The sequence below is a fragment of the Myodes glareolus genome, chromosome 6, assembly GCF_982192425.1.
Source record: "Myodes glareolus chromosome 6, mMyoGla1.1, whole genome shotgun sequence".
NCBI classification, from domain to species: Eukaryota; Metazoa; Chordata; class Mammalia; order Rodentia; family Cricetidae; genus Myodes; species Myodes glareolus.
In genome coordinates, this window is record NC_142031.1 from 20,906,676 (window position 1) to 20,923,690 (window position 17,015).

The 17,015-nt window shown below is 48.3% G+C and overlaps 1 protein-coding gene across 2 annotated transcripts in view; it reads left to right on the forward strand.

Annotated features, from left to right (window-relative positions):
- LOC125405651 (nuclear pore membrane glycoprotein 210) overlaps nt 1-17,015 on the forward strand; it is a 99,363-nt gene that overhangs the window by 58,194 nt on the left and 24,154 nt on the right. For both annotated transcript variants that reach the window (XM_087907042.1, XM_087907043.1), the window contains exons 18-25: nt 285-391; nt 1,095-1,199; nt 1,295-1,396; nt 10,776-10,904; nt 12,604-12,731; nt 12,845-12,980; nt 14,321-14,383; nt 14,502-14,681. In XM_087907042.1, coding sequence (XP_087763168.1) covers nt 285-391; nt 1,095-1,199; nt 1,295-1,396; nt 10,776-10,904; nt 12,604-12,731; nt 12,845-12,980; nt 14,321-14,383; nt 14,502-14,681 — 950 coding nt within the window. The remainder of the gene's footprint in view (nt 1-284; nt 392-1,094; nt 1,200-1,294; nt 1,397-10,775; nt 10,905-12,603; nt 12,732-12,844; nt 12,981-14,320; nt 14,384-14,501; nt 14,682-17,015) is intronic.

Here is a 17,015-nt window from a genome sequence, read left to right on the forward strand (position 1 = left end):
TTCTGTCTAGGTATATGAGATAGGACCCAGAGCAGAAAGGGCTCCTGTCCCAGGTTCCTTGGCCATGCTGTGACAGTGGCAAACTTCCTCAGCAGCCCAGTGTTGAGCCTGTCCTCTCAGCTTACCTCAGCAACTCTGTTCTGGGCTGTTAACCCTTACAGGACTAAAAGCCTCAGTAAACTCAGTTACCTACTTTTAAACTTGAAACTGAATTGGCAGCAGAATGTGGCCCCAAGGGACCCAAGGGGTGGTGACCAGCATTTGTTTCCCCTCTGCGCCCTCAGGTTTGCAAGCAGTTTCAGTTCATGAGGCATCAGGAACCACAGCCATCTCTGCCACAGTGACTGGCTACCAGCAGTCCCACCTGAGTGCAGCCAGAGTGAAGCAGCCGGTATGTCCCAGGGGACATGAGTGGGTAGGACCTTGGGCAACACCAGGATGTCTCCTGTTTCTGTGTAGATTCTGTCTGGTGTCGGAGGCCCTGACCTCCCTTGCTAGGGAGCAATACCTGCTTGAGTCTTCTCTTCCCAGCATCTCTTGCAGGCTTCAGGCAGATATGCTGCTTCAGGGTATGTGTGTGGTAGTGAGGGGTACATTTGAGGAACTGGAAGGGTCCCCCAAGAATTGGCCTGTTTGGATGATATCCATCCTCTTAGGCCACCCTGAAAGCTGTTACTGAAATGGTGTGGAGACAGTAGATACCTGGGGGCCTGCGCCCTAAGGAGCCCAGATGCTGAGATGAGGAAGCGTCCTCTTAGAGAAAGCTGTCCCCGTTTGGAAGGAGGTGCAGATGCTCCCTATCCCTACCCCAGATGTCTTCAACTGTTCCAGTCATCGGTTAGCTTCTGAGTGCCTCACTGGGTTCCCACACTGGAGCCTCACACCCCACAGACGCACTTTTAAGACCTTCACATACACTTCTGACCTCTTCGGGGCTCTCTCTACCTCCCAGGCCTCCCCTGGGTACTGACACTGCTTGAAGCTTCTGTTCCTGGAATGAGGCCGCTACCTGGGGCATCTAGCCCTGCTCTTCTCGGAGGTAGCTGATGAGGCCCTTGCCTTCTGGGTCTGACAGTGTTGGCCTTATTTTTCAGCACGACCCTATAGCGCCTGTGTCGGCCTCCATCGAGCTTGTTCTCGTAGAGGACGTGAGGGTCAGTCCGGAAGAAGTGACCATCTATAACCATCCTGGTGTCCAGGTATGGCCCTTTGCCCCCACCACCCTTTTGAACAAGGCACCCTGTACTCCGTGCTACCCAGCCTGATCTCTTCCCATCCCCACATCTCCCTCCAGGTAGAATTGCACATCACAGAAGGCTCTGGCTACTTCTTCCTCAACACAAGCACCCCAGACATCATCAAGGTGGCCTACCAGGACACTCGGGGCGTGGCTCTGGTAAGCTTGCGCATCGGGATCCCAGCTGTCTAGTCAGGTTGACAGATTATTCCAGAAAGCTGGCACTTAATAACACCCACCATGCAGGGCCTTGAGATTTGAAGTCGCTTGAAGCCCCGTCATTCCCATGCCACCTCTGCACTTTCTTTTCTCTATCTACAATTACTCGCACTGTTAATTACCTAATTCTTTCCTTTCAGTCAATCTTCCGATTCATCTTTTAATTATTCCTTTATTACATAAACGGCTTCATGGTAACCCTAAGAAACTTTCTTTTCAAGCTCCACCGTTAACTCTCTCCTAGCTCTCCATAGTGCCCACTTCACCCTCTCCCACTCTTACAGACAAGGGCTGATTGGACCTCTGGCATGGAGGAACGGAGCATGCTGCTTTCCTCATGTCCCGAATTGCTTCTCTTCTTGTGGTGTAGCCCGTGGTTATCTTACTTGCACTTTTAGCCCTTGTTTTAGTATACAGAATCTGAGTTCTTTAAACTCCTTTTTTTCTTTTCAATGATTTAGTTTTATTTTATGTGTATGAGCATTTGCATTCGTGCATATATGTGTACCAAGTACATGCAGTGCCCTCGGAGGCCACAAGAGGATGCTAGATCACCTGAAACTGAAGTTATAACTGGTTATGAAAGATCATGTGGGTAATGGGAATCAAACCCCGACCTTCTGGAAGAGCAGCCAGCTAATGTTCTTAACCGCTGAGCCATCTCTCCAGCCCCTAACCTTCGTTTCTTAATAGAGCCAAAGAGTGAAAACAAAGAACTGTCCTGAATGTCTCACATGTCTGATGGGGGACTTGTGTAGTCGTTAAATGGAAAGTTCCTCCTGGAAGGAAGTCCAGAATGACACCCACCCACACAGTGTCAGCACTTGTCAGCTAGAGCATTGCCACCAGGCATATCTGAGCCCAACTCTGCTTCCTCTGGTGAAAATGTGTCTGCCTCATTCCCAAAGAGTCAAGGCTCCCCTGGACTCCATGGAGACCTGAGCTGACATGGTGCTGCAATGGAGGGAGTGTGACTTCAACTCAGGAAGTCTGGTTGACTGACTGTGTTTCCCCAGGCTCTTTACTTTTGGCCTTGCCTTGTTTCTGCACCTGAGCCCTTGCAGACCAGTCACAGCCTAGGGGGGCACCAGTATTCCAAGGAGGGCCATGACCTAGGCAATAACCTAGGCCTAGCCCCTGTTTTCAGAAACACTGGCACATTACCCATTAGTACACAGGGGTTGGTGGCATGGCTCCAATCAGGTGCTGGTGTTTGTGGGTTTAGCTCCCCACATTTCTGTTTCTCCTCATTTTTGCCTCCACCATGCTATCTTAGCTTAGAGAACACAAAGTCAATGGTCCTGAGCTAGACAGGTATAAAGTAGGAAGAACCAACTGAGTGTGAGAAATGTGCCTATAAGTGTTGGACTCAAGGGTTAACTGTGGTACTGGACATCAGGAGATAGTGGGGGCAAAGGTAACCACAGGCCTTACAGGGTGGGAGAGGGGTGGCAGTGTGTCCTCTATTGATTCCTTTGATGCTGGGCCTAGAGGGTGATTCCCCTGCATCTCATCAACTCCGTATACTGTGTAGAGGTTCTTAGCAGGTTCACAGATGTGAGCAGTCGTCACCGGCATCATGCTAAGAGTGCATGCCTGGAAAGGAAACCCTCCAGCTACCTGTCTCCTTTGAGTTCTTTCAAACTCACACCCTGTCCCAGCTTTCGGTAACTACTAATTTATTTCCTAACCCTATAGATTTTCCCATTCTGCAGAGTTCAAGTAAATTGAATCAAACAGCATGTGGCCCTTGCCTAGCATGTTTCCGTATTGTAGAATGTCCTAGAAGCTCGTTCCTTTTTATGACTGAGAATGGCTATGCCACCTTTTGTTTGTTCATTCATCCATTAGTTGATATTTGGGAACATCTGTCCTCTTTTCCCCCTTCAAAACCAGGACTTCATATAGCCCAGATTGTCCTGGAACTCAATCTGAAGCTAAGGATGTACTTTAGCAAAGGATAATTGACCTTCAGATGCTCTTACCTCACCACTTCTGGGATTGCAGGTGTGCACCACCACACCTGTTTCTGTGCGGTGCTGGGAATCCAACCCAGTGATTCCTGTGTGCCAGGTGGACACTCCACTACCTGAGCTACATCCCCAGCCATACTGTCTGTCTTACTATTGAGAATAATACTGCTGTGAACATTTGTACATAGGAGAATTTTTGAAAGATTTTTTTATATGTGCCAGTGTTTATCTGCATGTATGTAATGCACAGCATGTACATGCATGGAGGGCCAGAAGAAAGTGTCAATCCCCTGGAACTTGGGTTACAGATGGTTATGAGCTGCCTTGTGGGTTCTGGAATTTGAAACCAGCTCTTCTGGATGAGTACCCAGTGCTCTTCACTGCTGAACCATCTCTCCAGCCCTGTGTGTGTTTTTGTGTGGATACATATTTCATCTCTGTTTATCCAGGAATGGGAACTCTTCATGTTTTGAGCAACCACTGTTTCCCATGTCCCATCCCACCAACACTGGATGAGCGTCATCCTTGTCAACATTTTTAATTATCAGACCTTGATATTCCAGCCACTCCAGTAGGTGCGGGTGATTTCTCCTTGTGAGACAGATTTGTATTCCCTGATGAGTAAAGCCATTCAGCTTCTTTGTGTTTCATTCTTGTATCTTCTTGGACAAATGTCCATTTAGATTCTTTGCTTGTTATTCTTTATTAAGTTGTAGAATATCGTATTATATTATAGATATAAGTCATTCATGAGATGTGATGTACATATATTTTTCATTCAAACTTGCCTTTTTACTTTCTTGGTGGCATGCTTTCAAGCTTATATTTTTAATTTTGGTTAAAATAAAAATAATAAATAGAATTTTAAATTTTTTATAAAGTACAATATCTCTTTAAGCTTTTTAAAGTTACATTTATGTATATGTTTATTTTGTTGGGCGTGGGAGGAACATGAATGCCACAGCATGCTTGTGAAGGACAGAGGGCAGCTTGCAGGAATTGGTTCTCTGTTTCCACCATGTAGGCTCTGGGGATTGAACTCAGGTTATGAGCCTTGGCAGTAAGCGGTCTTCTTGCTCTTTCTGCATTTCTGTCACCCTGAGAGTCTATGGCAACTGGGGCTCCTGAAGATTTCCCTGTTGTCGTCTGTGTTTTGTCTAACCTGAGTTAACGGTGGTCCTGTGGTGGGAACCCAGGACTTTCTTGGTGTGTGTGGCTTCCCAGCTGTCCCAGCAGCCATTGTTCTCTTTTTTCTGCATTGGATGATTTTGGCATCGATATCAAAAGCCGTCAGAGACATGAGCTTAGTTCTGAGGCCCCCTTGCTTCGGCTCTGTATTGACCTGCTTGTCTTTCCTTGTGTCGACTACAAGTGTAGATTACCATTGCTTCATAGCAAGTCTGAACATCCGTAGTGTAAGTCTTCTGGCTCTTCCAAGTCTACTTTGACTTATTTTGGGTCCCTTAAAATTCCATATAAATACCAGAGTAAACATGTTAACGTATTTGTGAAGCCAGCTAGGGTTATGCCAGGACTTTGGTTGGCCCCTTAACCATATGCACAGCCTCTGTCCATGAGTGTGAGGTGTTGCCCTGTTACCTCTACCTCCTTTGATGTCTTTTGGTAGTGTTTCCATTTGGGAGTGTTACATTTTATACTAGTTTTGTTCAATTTATTTCTAAGTATTCTTATTCATGGTGATAATTATAAATGGAGTTGTTTTATTAAATTTTATTTTTCTAGCATTTTTTTTTAGCATGTTGGTCTCATATTGTGTAACCTTGCTAAACTCTTGGGGTTTTTAGCAAATCCCCTAGGTTTGTTTTGTTTGTTTGTTTGTTTTTGTATTTTGTGTGTGTGTGTCTGTGTGTCTTTGTGTATGTGTGTGTAATCATGTCATATGTGAATACAGGTCTTGCCTTTTTGTTCTGGCTGCAGTCTCTAGTACAGTGTTGAATAGAAGTGATGAAAACATCCACCATTGTCTTATTCTAGATTATGGGGAGAAAGTTTGCATCCTTCCACCACCAAGCATGACGTGGGCATTTTATGGATGCCCCAGATGGGGTACTGTCCCAGGGGATTCTAGGCTAGACTGAAAGTGTTTTTAAGTGCGTTTGTGAGGAAAAGAACAACTAACATTCCTCACTCCCACCCTCATCCTACCCTGCCTACGCAGCTTGGGCCTCTGGTAGGAAACAGACTCAGTTCCTCCAAGGTTTCGTTTGAGTCCCAGAGTTCCCAGCAGGCAAAGAATGGACATCTTCCTGAGGCTGCCTGCCCTGTCCTGCCCCTGCTCAGGACTTTTCCCTTGTCCTTGTGAGAGAAGGGTGCAGGGTGCTAGACAATGGCACTGTTCCCGTGACCATATAGTAAGCCTCTGCTTCCACCATTCAGGTCATCTTGACTAACTTACTTATAATACTGGTGAGATTAGTGGTCAGCAAACACTCTGTCCACCTGCAGGGAACCATCAAATGTAGCTAATTTAGGGGTCATGGAAATCGGTCAGAGTAGCTATGAGAGGGACACATATACATACTGCTGGAAGATTCCAAGGCACCTAGGATGTTCCTTTTCCCAAGCTCTGATGTGACTGTCTGCATTGTAAGAGGCACTGACTCTGTTCATGGATTGGGATCATTTATTTTTTTGTTCCTCCTTTGCTATCCTCTTATGCTTTAGTCTGTATTTTCTAATCTGTTTTAATTTCCTTTTTAAAAGTTTTTTTTTATTTTAGTGTATGAGTATTTTGCCTGCATGTATGTGTGTACCACATGTATGCAGTGCCTGTGGAAGTCAGAGTATGGGAATAGAACCCCTGTCTCTGGAAGAGCAGCCAGGGCTCTTAATCACTGAGCCAGCTCTCTAGTCTTTTTATTTTAAGACCCTGGGGTCTCCCTCATTTCCTGGCTGATCTTGAGCTCCTCAGCTCAAGTGTTCCTCCTACCTCAGCCTTCTGAGTAGCTGGAACTGTAGGTGTGATGCTCATACTTTCCCAAGCATTTCCTTTGTTCCCTTATAAAAAAGGGACTAATTGCACAGTCCTGTGTGTGAGTGTGTCTTGTCAAAGCTTGACACGAGTAGGAAAAGCTTCAGTAGAAATTCATCCACACATCTGGAAACATACCTTATCTAGAGATTAAAAATAACTTCCCCTATCAAGAAAAGGGGAATTTGAAATCAGGAGAGGTATGTCTGTTGCCATGGCAACCAACTACAGCCATCTTAGTCAGGTTGCCTTTCCTAAGTAAGCTGAGGGTGAACTTATGGCCAGAAGAAAGACTTTTCATCCAGGAGTGAGTGCTCTTCAGAGTCAATTTTGAGCTTGGCTCTGTGTGTAGGTAGTGAGTACACCATATCTGGAGGTATTCAACTAGAACCTTTCTTTGAAAGACTTGAGGATTCCAGCACTACAGCTTCCCGTGGAAGACATCTGAGCTCCTTCAGATACTGCCATTTTGGGGTTACCACTGTATGGGTATCAGTGCCCCCATCTTCACAGAGTCACAGTGGGCTGCAGCCATGGCAAGTCTGGCACCCTGGGGAACAGCACCTTGGAGGCACACCTTGAGTATGGTTTCTGTCTCAGCAGCTTCCTTGGAACACTGACCTTGGGTCTCCGCTTTCTCCTCCAACTGCTTCAAGGGGAAATCGGGTCCTATTTCCTTCTCCCTCTTCCGAACCTGCAGTATCTTTCAGAGTGTTGATGGGCTGTGACGGGTGCTCCCAGCTTCCTTCAGAGGGCTGTCTCTGAAGGACACATTTGCACATTTCTTTGGCATTTTGCAGCTGCTAATTAGCAGCATTCTCGTTTCTCTTCTTCACAGACAAGAAAGCGCACAGCCGTTCTCACGGAGCTCCTAGACAATGCTTCGTTCTTCCTTATTGATAGGAGTTGAGGCTTCACAATGGCTCCTGTATGTGTGTAGTTGACTTCTCAGTGTCTTTGGAAGAGAAGTGAGTGCATGATGCACACAGCAGGCTGTGGTGGAAGTTTTCATGCCCACACAATGAACCCCAGGCTGAGCAAGGCTGATTAGTTTTGCTCACACAGCTCCCAGAACCCTCTGCAAGGGGCCTTTATTTTATTTTTGGCTGGACTGAACAGAAGAGTGTTTACCTGATTTAAACTCAGGATTTCTTCCTTCTCAAACCATTCCTCATATTTCCTGAGTCCTCTGAGCTTAGCCTGTCACTGAGAGCTTGATGTGCCCTGAGCACTTGACACTTCCTTCTGTGTTCATTTGACAGAGCTCTAGCAGAGTATGCCGATAACAAGGAAGAAGGCTTGCCGGCTCTGCTCTGGTGAGCCATAATAGTGTCCTTACCACTCAGTACTGCAGTGTGTGGCCAGCCATGATGCCCTGGGATGTAGCAGAAGCACACCAGGGATGAGTTGGTAGGAGGTGAAGGTTGTAGGACTTGAACTCAGGTGTGTGCTGCTTCTGTGAGGCTGGTTGTGGATGGTGTGGTGCCTAGCCCCTACTCTCACTCTTGGGGAACTGGCAGAGCTGACCACTGTATAAAGTTTTATCCAGGCTGAGATTCCTGGATAATTGTGGTTCTCATGTGAACTCTGGTCATCTCTGTAGACATAGGTCTCAGTCCTCTTGCACGGTAACTTGGCTTACTTCCTGGCATTGATGAGCACCTCAGAAGAAAGCAAAGCTAATGGTCCCAGTGATGGTCAGAAATATTACCAAGATATTTATGCATCTGAAAATGTCACATGCCACAAGTCTGAAGTGTGAACGGGGGCCCAGAAAGGCGGGGCTGGTGAGCTCATGGGCCATAGAGTTTCTTAATGAGGAGTAATGAATTCATCATCTCCAAACTGATGACAGGACTTTCCCTTGGGCTCAGTACTTGATGACATCCTCAGGTGGCACTGTCGACACTTAGAAATGAGAACTCATTCCAGACACCCCCCCCCCCCGCCTTTTCTCAATGTTCTTGAATGTCCATCAAGAAGCATGTGGTGACAGACTCTTTGGAAGTATGAGCCACCTACACTGTCTAGTGAGGAGTGGTCCGGGGTCTCCATGTGGCTACTAGCTAGTGGTCAGCTCTCTACTTCCTTCCATGCTGTTTCTTTGTCTCCTAAAAGACCTCACACACTGGACTCAACACTTTGTTACAGAATAAAGCAAGCTGAAGTGAGTCCAGGAGTGGAGGAGGCCAGACTTCGCTGCTTCCCGACATGCAGCCTGGTGCTGTCTTCCCCCTCTGTCATCTGGAGGGTGGCCGAATGTCCATCTTCTGGGAAGCCAAGTGGAAGAGGAATTGATTTCCCGCTGCCATTTTATGCTTTTATTTAAAATGTGCAAAGTGGTTTTTTTTTTTTTGAAGGACGGAGGGAAAACAGAAAAAGCCCACCCACGCCTGCTTGCCCATTGGGTCTGTCAGCAGCGGGTGCACTGTGTAATTTCCTCGGGTTATAAAGGACATGCCAGCTTCTGACAGCAGCAGCTCCTGCATGCGCGTCAGACCGGAGGCTCGGGTCATGTTCTCAGAAGTGCTCATTCCTCCATGCAATTTTGCATGAGCTTTCTTTAGGGGAAATGTAATAACCATCCACAGCAAAGCCTGATGTCTGGTGGCTTCTCCACCCATAGTTAATGCCAGGCTGGCTAGCAGCAACAGCTCAGATCCCACAGCCATCATTCTGGAATGTAAGTGTGATTCCCACCCTGGGATCTTTGTTAATCTACTTTAAGCCATCGTATTAAATAAGCCAGGCACACCTCATCTGCTTGGATGTGCCCTGGAGCTCAGTTACACCTGCATGTAGCAGCTTGGCCCAGCTTTCCAATTTTGTCTACCCCAGCTACCTATGGGCTTCGGCCTTTCTTAGCTCAGACTCTCCCTACTGGCCTTCTCCACTCCTGTTCTGGATGCTGAAGGCTCTGTTTCCCTGCAAAGGAGGCACTGCCCCTGAATGGAGAACTGAGCCACTGGGTTGGATCTTTAGCTCCCCTTCAGGCTATTTCCACCCTGCCTTTGAGGCATGGTTTGCTCTTTTGTATCTTAAAGCTGCTGCATCAGAATTCATAGGTTCTGTGTTCTCTGTAGAGTTCCTCAGAACTTCCCATTCTTAACCAAGCCAGTTCTGCTCAGCAAAGCTATGCAAGCTTAAGCACCTGGTTTCAGTGCCTTATCAACTCCTTCAAAGCCGCAGGCCTGGGTCTGATCAAGGTTTGGAGGTTGGGTGCAGGCCACTAGTGCCAGATACCAGGCTCTGTGGAGACTTTGGGAAGGTGGAGGTCAGCATGAAGGAGAAAGGCAAGCTAAAAAATTCCAAACATTGATGAGGGGAAGCCAGCCCAGTGGAGGAAGAGCATGCCTATCTGGTGAGAGAAGTGAGGCTTGAAATTGAAGCCAGCAGCTGAGGACTGGGGGAAGAGGCAGAAAGTTGGTTATTTCCCACTGATGGAGAACCTGTTCCCATCTCCCAACCCCACCCCACAAAAACTTGGTATTGGAACTAGGTTTATAAATGCTGAACTGCTTGTAGAATGCATTTATACCCCCAAGCCCCACTGTGACAGAATCTAACTGGAAAAGTCAGTCACTCGCCTTGCCCCTGCCTGCCCAGCCTTAGAAGTCACCCAGCTGAAGCACGTGCCTAAAGGACATGTGACAAGTTTGATAAACAGATGTCCCCTGCAAGGAGCTACTGTAGCTGAGCCAGTACTTGGAGCTGTGGTTGCTTAGGGAGCTCTCTAGGGCTGCATGGTTAAGGAAGGATAAAGGGGTGCTATGAGAACCAGAAGAGTTGGAAATTCAAGCTTGTGTTTATTTATTCACTTGAAACCTCTTCGTTGGTCATGACTTCAAGCAAAGCTGGGTTGCAGAGATGGATAGGCCCGCAGGAACCCAAGTATGGGTGACCTGGGTGGTCTGTCATCCGGTCTATTGTGTTGTGGATTCAGACAAGAACTCTTGGAAGCTGCTGCTATCTATCAGTTCCTAACTTGCAGCTTCATATGAGACTCCAAGGGGTGTGGTGCTATTATCTAGGTTTGAATCTTGGGTTTGAATCTTCTGCCTCCAGATTATTGTCTATGTTCTCTTCCATCACACTTTGATCAACTTTTATCTCCCATTGTTATAAAATGCATAAAATTGAAATGAATGCTGCTTTAGATCCCTCTGGCACGGTAACACCCTATCTTCAGTTCATGCCCTGGCTGCTGGGGTGAAAGAAGATTTTCTGTGTCCACTTCTAGCCAGATAGTTCCTGAGTGCTGCTGGCATCTCAGAAGGCAAGCTGCTAATGACTCCACCCCTTGAGCAGAAGTGGGCCCTATGGCTTTATGACCCTGTCCTCCTCTGCTTTGCAGGTGCACCCTCTGCTCCCAGGCTCATCAACTGTCATGGTCCATGACTTATGCCTGGCCTTCCCAGCCCCAGCTAAAGCTGTCATTCATGTCTCAGACATCCAGGAGCTCTACGTCCGAGTGGTGGACAAGGTTAGTAGACACTTCTCCACACAGCCGCCTCTCTGCTGATGCATGTAAAGCAGGGACAGTATGTCCTGGGAAGTGTTTCCTTATGTCCTTTACTTTTCCTCCTGGATCCTGCCCACTTCTGTCCCCTCCAGAGTGGCCGAACACTCATTGCCATCTCTGACTTCTGTGCTTCTCATGGACAATGCAGGCTGATGTCTCTGCTGTATTTCTTTATCGCAGTTGTCATCGATAAAGCTTGGCAGTAAATCCTGCCTGCTGGATTGACTGAATTAGCCTTGACTTGGGAATGCATGTCTTCTGGCTCACATAGGTTATTCACCAGCCTGGCACATGCCCTGCTGAGCATAGAGTTTTGACCCAGAATGTAGGATGAGGATTCTTGTGAATTTCAGGGACAGTTGAGTAAAACTCAGTACTGCCAAGTGTCCTGTGACATGAATAAACAACAGACCTAGATTTTCGTTTTGTGTGAGTGGGAAACTGATTCAGATCTAAAGTGACTGAAACTGGGCTTCCAGGGCTTGTTGCCCAGTCCCTGCTACCTGTGCTGGTGAAAAGGTTAGTCATTGAAAGAGGGATGGTCAGGCATCTTAGATTTCATAGCTTAAAGCTAAGATTCTATTGCCCTGACTCAAATTCTCTACTGAGTATTTTCTTATGGAGACAGGTTGGCTGTATATCTCAAGCTGACCTTCAACTCACTATCCTTCTGCCTCAGCCTCCTGAGTGCCACCACAGCCAGCTTCCCTCCGGCTTGCTCACCAGACCCCTCTTCAGTAGGCCCTCCAGGCCCTCCTTTCCTACTGTGCCTGCTGATACACTGCATAGATTTGAGCTGTTCAGACACTAAGCTCCCCTGGGCCCCTGTTCTAAGCTGTGTCTTTTATGACTTTTTTAAAAATGCTGCAAGATCCACGGTGACAGTAGGCAGCAGAAATGCTGTAGGTCCCAAATGGTGGTAGCGGGCCATGTGGCGGCAGACAGCGGGCCCTGGGAGCAGCCAGTCCCAGGCAGAGACAGCTGCTGGTCCCAGAGCGGCAGCCCAAGTGGTGGTGGCAGGCCATGTGGCAGCAGGCAGCAGGCAGCAGGCTTTGGGAGTCCTAGGCAGAGATGGCTGCCAGTCCCCAAGCAATGGCTGGTCCCGGGCAGGGAGACACATGTCAGGCGGGCAGGAGACAGAGATGTGGATAGATAATGCAGAGTGAGGTTGAATATTTATTCAGGGGGTTATGGAAGGGAGAAGGGGGGAGAGAGAGAGAGAGAGAGAGAGAGAGAGAGAGAGGAAGAAGAGAAAGAGACAGAGAGGGGGGAAGCAGAGAATTGGGGAGAGAGGCAGACAGAAAAGAGAGTGAGCTCAGGCCAGAAGCTGAAGATCAGCCTGCTTCAGCAGATGGGGAAGGGAGTGGGCGTGGCTTGTCTCTTAAAGAGACATAAAACCATTATAGTGTCCTGTCTCTCTAATCTGATTGGTAGCCCACTAGTAGAGCGTGGAGTCCATGCCTCATGCTATGGCCAAGCCTCCCTATTCCCCGTACTATAAACTTATCATTTTTCACTTATTGATTGGCTAAGCCCAGACGTTATTCTGGGTGGCTTGTCCCTAGTTCCCAAGCTCTAAACTGGAGGCTGGTGGTGCTGTTTCTGAAAGCCTTGAGTGCTACATGTTGGGGAATGACTCCTGAACCTGTCTGTGCCTTAGGTGGAGATCGGGAAGGCAGTCAAGGCCTATGTTCGCGTGTTGGACTTCTACAAGAAGCCTTTCTTGGCCAAGTACTTCACCTTCATGGATCTGAAGCTGCGAGCTGCCTCCCAGATAATCACACTGGTGTGAGTCTTCATAGGAGTTGGGAAGGGCATCCTGGAGATGGGACTGATTTCCTTTGTAGCTTCTCAAGCAGCTTTTCCTTGGAGGAGGAATCTAGTGCTTCTTTCTGTCTCAGGACTCTCGACGAAGCTCTGGACAACTACACAGCCACATTCCTTGTGCATGGCGTGGCCATTGGCCAGACCAGCCTGTTTGCAAGTGTGACGGACAAATCTGGGCAGAGAGTCAGCTCCACCCCACAACAAATTGAGGTAGCTCTGCTCCTTTTGCTCTGCATGGGCTTCATCTCGGTTGGACGTGTCTTTATAGTGACAGGCTAGGATTTCAGCTATAAGGAGAAGCCCTGTTAAAGTCTGTATCTTACCATGTCGTCTGAGCAGAAGCATAGTCACCAGCAGCCACAGGTATATGGGTGACAAAAATTAGATGCAGAACCAAAGGGAGCTTGAGATATTGATTTCTTTCTGTGGCACAAGAGTTTAGGCAGTTCAGAGAAATCCTGTGGTTTGTCCCATGACAAAGGATAGGCAGATATTCTTTCCAAAAAGCAGTGGCCAGGTGGAAGCCATAGGCTGAATTTAGCTTGTATAGAACTAATTCCTCCAGTCAGTTCTGGGCCTTAGCCCAGGCCCAGGAGGGCCATGAGCACCTGCCAGAGGATTCCTGGGACAGGTTGTTCAGGATCAGTTGACTCTGAAGCCCCTAAACCCTCTAAGTGTGGTATAGGCTATCCTGCATCTAGTTTTTCATAGGTATCCCACTGTAGGCAGAGGTCAGGGCAGCCAGGGTCAGGCCACCTTGCCCAAGAATCCCCAGGTACCCACTAGCAACAGGAATAGCACCATCTTCTGCAGGCCTCGGCCACACGGGTGGCAGGCTTCATTGATCTGCCGTCAGAAGCAGGCGGAGGCGGTTTGTGCCTCCAGATGGAAGTGTGCCTTCCTCCTACTGGTGGTGAAGAATTTGTTTCTGCCTATAAATAGCACAGCCAAACCAAGACTAATTCTTAGCCCAGAGCAGTCTCCACGCTCTCCTTGGAGCACTTCTTACATGGTTGACAAGTAGGAACTGGTGGGGGCTGTGGGGCAAGGTTGCTGCAGAGACGGGCTGTCCACATCGCCTTTGACTGCTCCTGAGCCTTTTCTTCCGCAGAAAAATGGTGCAAGTGTTGAAGCAGAGCCCTTTTCCAGGACAGTTTGCTTTCAGTAGTGCTAGAGGCAGCTCTCTAAAGACGAGTCAGGATTCTGGAGACCCCAGTCACAACTTCAGCAGACACCCTCAATTACCATAGGACTTGTCAGGCCTCAAATCACTGGGACCTGCCTCAGGCTTCGTAGGTCTCAGGTAGATTAGACCAGAGGACTCCTGATGGGTCCACAGAATGCCATCAGGAAATACTAGTGCTGCTAGTGGGGCGACATATTGAAACCTGCACTGAGAGATCAAAGGTCATCATAGGGATTCCCCAGCACTGCCAGTTACCCTCAGCTAAGGGATGTCCATACCCCATGTGCAGTGCACATCATGTGTAGTCAATGCCAGTATCAGCTTGCAGGTACCAGTTCCTTCTCTCTTCTCCCACCACATCTAGGTCTTCCCTCCATTCAGGCTGATACCCAGGAAGGTGACACTGATCATTGGAGCCATGATGCAGGTAGGAGCCACTGCAGGTCAGCACAGGCCTTCACGGTTGGCATCCTGACGCTCATGGGATGATGAGGGCTCTCCAGCGTGGCAGGTCCTGACAAGAGCCACTGTTTCTCACTTCTTAGATCACCTCCGAGGGTGGCCCCCAGCCTCAATCCAACATCCTCTTCTCCATCAACAATGAAAGTGTGGCGGCAGTGAGCAGTGCTGGGCTGGTGCGTGGGCTCATGGTTGGCAATGGCTCTGTTCTGGGGGTCGTGCAGGCGGTGGATGCTGAGACTGGCAAGGTCGTCATCGTCTCGCAGGTATCACATACGCCACTGGCGACTGGTTCTTGGGAGTGGTGGTTTTGCCCCTGGATTTCTGCCAGGTTTGATCTCTGCTGCTTGAGGATACCCAGATCTCAGATGGCTCTTCTCCAGACTGAGCCTCCTAGGTTCTTCCCGCTGCTCTCTGGGATAAGATCTCTAGTATCCCCAGCCCTTACAGGTTCTGTGGTATATAATGAGGGTGCTTGCGTTGGGGAACACTGACCGCTGACCTTAGTTCTTTGGATTCCTCGGTATATGTTTTGCTGTGTTTCCCCTTTGCAGATGAATTGTGTGACAACCCTGCTAGTAGCCCATGGCTGTTGTGGTGATTCTGAGCCTTGACCCAGGACTGCCTGAGGTCAGAGCTCTGGGACCTTTTGTGCACTGTCTGTAGTGAGTCCTGATCATGTGGTGATGGGATGGTAGGAATCAGTCCTGATGAGGTGCTCTGTGTGTAACCGTGTGTGCCTAGATCCACAGACGGGTGGTGGGGGCATGGCGTATGGCAGCCAATAATTTCAGACTAGATTTGTAGTTCAGTCATCTCCTCTTTATCTGTGGGCCCACTGGCTCTAGCCGCCTAGGCTCTTTGGTGGGCTTATTTTCCAGTTGCTTTTTTTTGTCCAGCAGTGAAGCTGAAGTAGTCCATCTCCCTCTGGAGGTGTTCCCTGACCCACACCAGTGGGGTTGCTGACAACAGGTGAAAGTCAATTTTCAAAGACTGACAGCTTCACGTTCTGGAAGGCAGTGGAGGATCATTTTTACTCCCAAGAGGGCCTTATGATAAAACCAGAAGGGCATCTGGATCTCTCTCTCTCTCTCCAACACACATAGACACACACACCCTCCTTTTCCACACTGGCTCACACAGGCATCTTGGAATGTTCCTGTGGTTGTGCTCACAGGAGAATTTATGTGGTATGCAGTGACAAGTAGTTTATTCAAGCCTCACTCTCCCCATCCCTCTAGGACGTCCCTTGTATGCAGCCTGTGCAACCCTCTATACTGGGAGCATGTAAGCACATGCCTGGGGGCCAGATGAGTGGCCACCCCCCTTGGGCCTGATAGTCCTGGCTCCCTGAGGCTGACTTTGATCTGACATTGAGTTCATTGATTGGCTCCTTTATCTAGCAGTTTCAGTATCTGCCTCCAAGAATCCAGGTTAAACCACAAAGTCTTTTTGAATGGCAGAGGCAGCTGTCCCAATTCTGTGTATCGATCCCAATTCTGTGTATCGATTTTGTGGAGATAGCAGGGAGCATATAAAACTATCCTGGCAGTGCCCAGGGTTCACACAGGCATCCCAGAGAGTGAAATGAAAGACCCCAGAATGCCCTGCTCTGTCCCCTCGGTAGAAAGAACTATGGCTTCAGAAATAGGCTCGTTTTCTCCTCCCATCATCCAGAAGGCACAGCCCTGGCCATCCCCATGACCTTCTCTCTACTCTTGCCCTGGCCCTCTCCTTCACCTGTGTCCCATCATGGTCCTTGGCAGGGTGAGGAGGTTTTGTTAGAAGCTATTCTGAGAGGCTCAGCCTGTAGCTTCCACATCCACACTGAGCATATGATTCTGTCAGATGCTGCTGGTTCCATCTGTCCAGTCCTGAACACACCAGCATCCGAGGCCACGGGGTGGTCCGGAAACAGCTAGAACTGAGAAGTGAGAAAGATAAGGGGAAGGAAGGACTTCCTGAGCCCCTCTTAGGAAAACAAGCACTTGCCTAAATAATAGGATGCTAGGTGGATGTCTTAGTTACTTCTTCTATTGCCATAACAAAACACCATGACCAAGGCATCTTTTAAAAGAAGATACTTAATTGGGGGCTTGCTTAGTTTCAGGGTGTGAGTTCATCTCCATCAGGGCAGGGGCGTGGCAGAGTTAGGCAGGCATGGTGCTGAAACAGTGGCTGAGACTCAAATCTTAGCCACAACCATGAGGCCAAGAATGAAGAATGGGGATAGCATGGGCCTTTGAAATCTCAAAGCATACTCCCAATGACATACTGCCTCCAAAAAGACCATAGCTCTTAGTCCTTCCCAAACAGTTCCACCAAAAGGGGACCAAGCACTCAAATTAATGAGTCTCTGGAAGCCATTCTCTTTCAACCCACCGCAGCAGAGACAGACTCCACATGGGCAGTGTCTAAAGAACTGAAAAGCTTATTAACCCAACTCCCCCATTAGTTAGCAACATCTGAAGAAGCCAGTACAGTCAGTGGTCAGATTAGTTGATTTATAGAGCTAAGGATAAAGGAAGATGTAAGGCCTGCTGCCATCAGACGTGACCTGGTTCCTCTACTCCTCCCTATATCCTGGTGAGTTAGAGAGG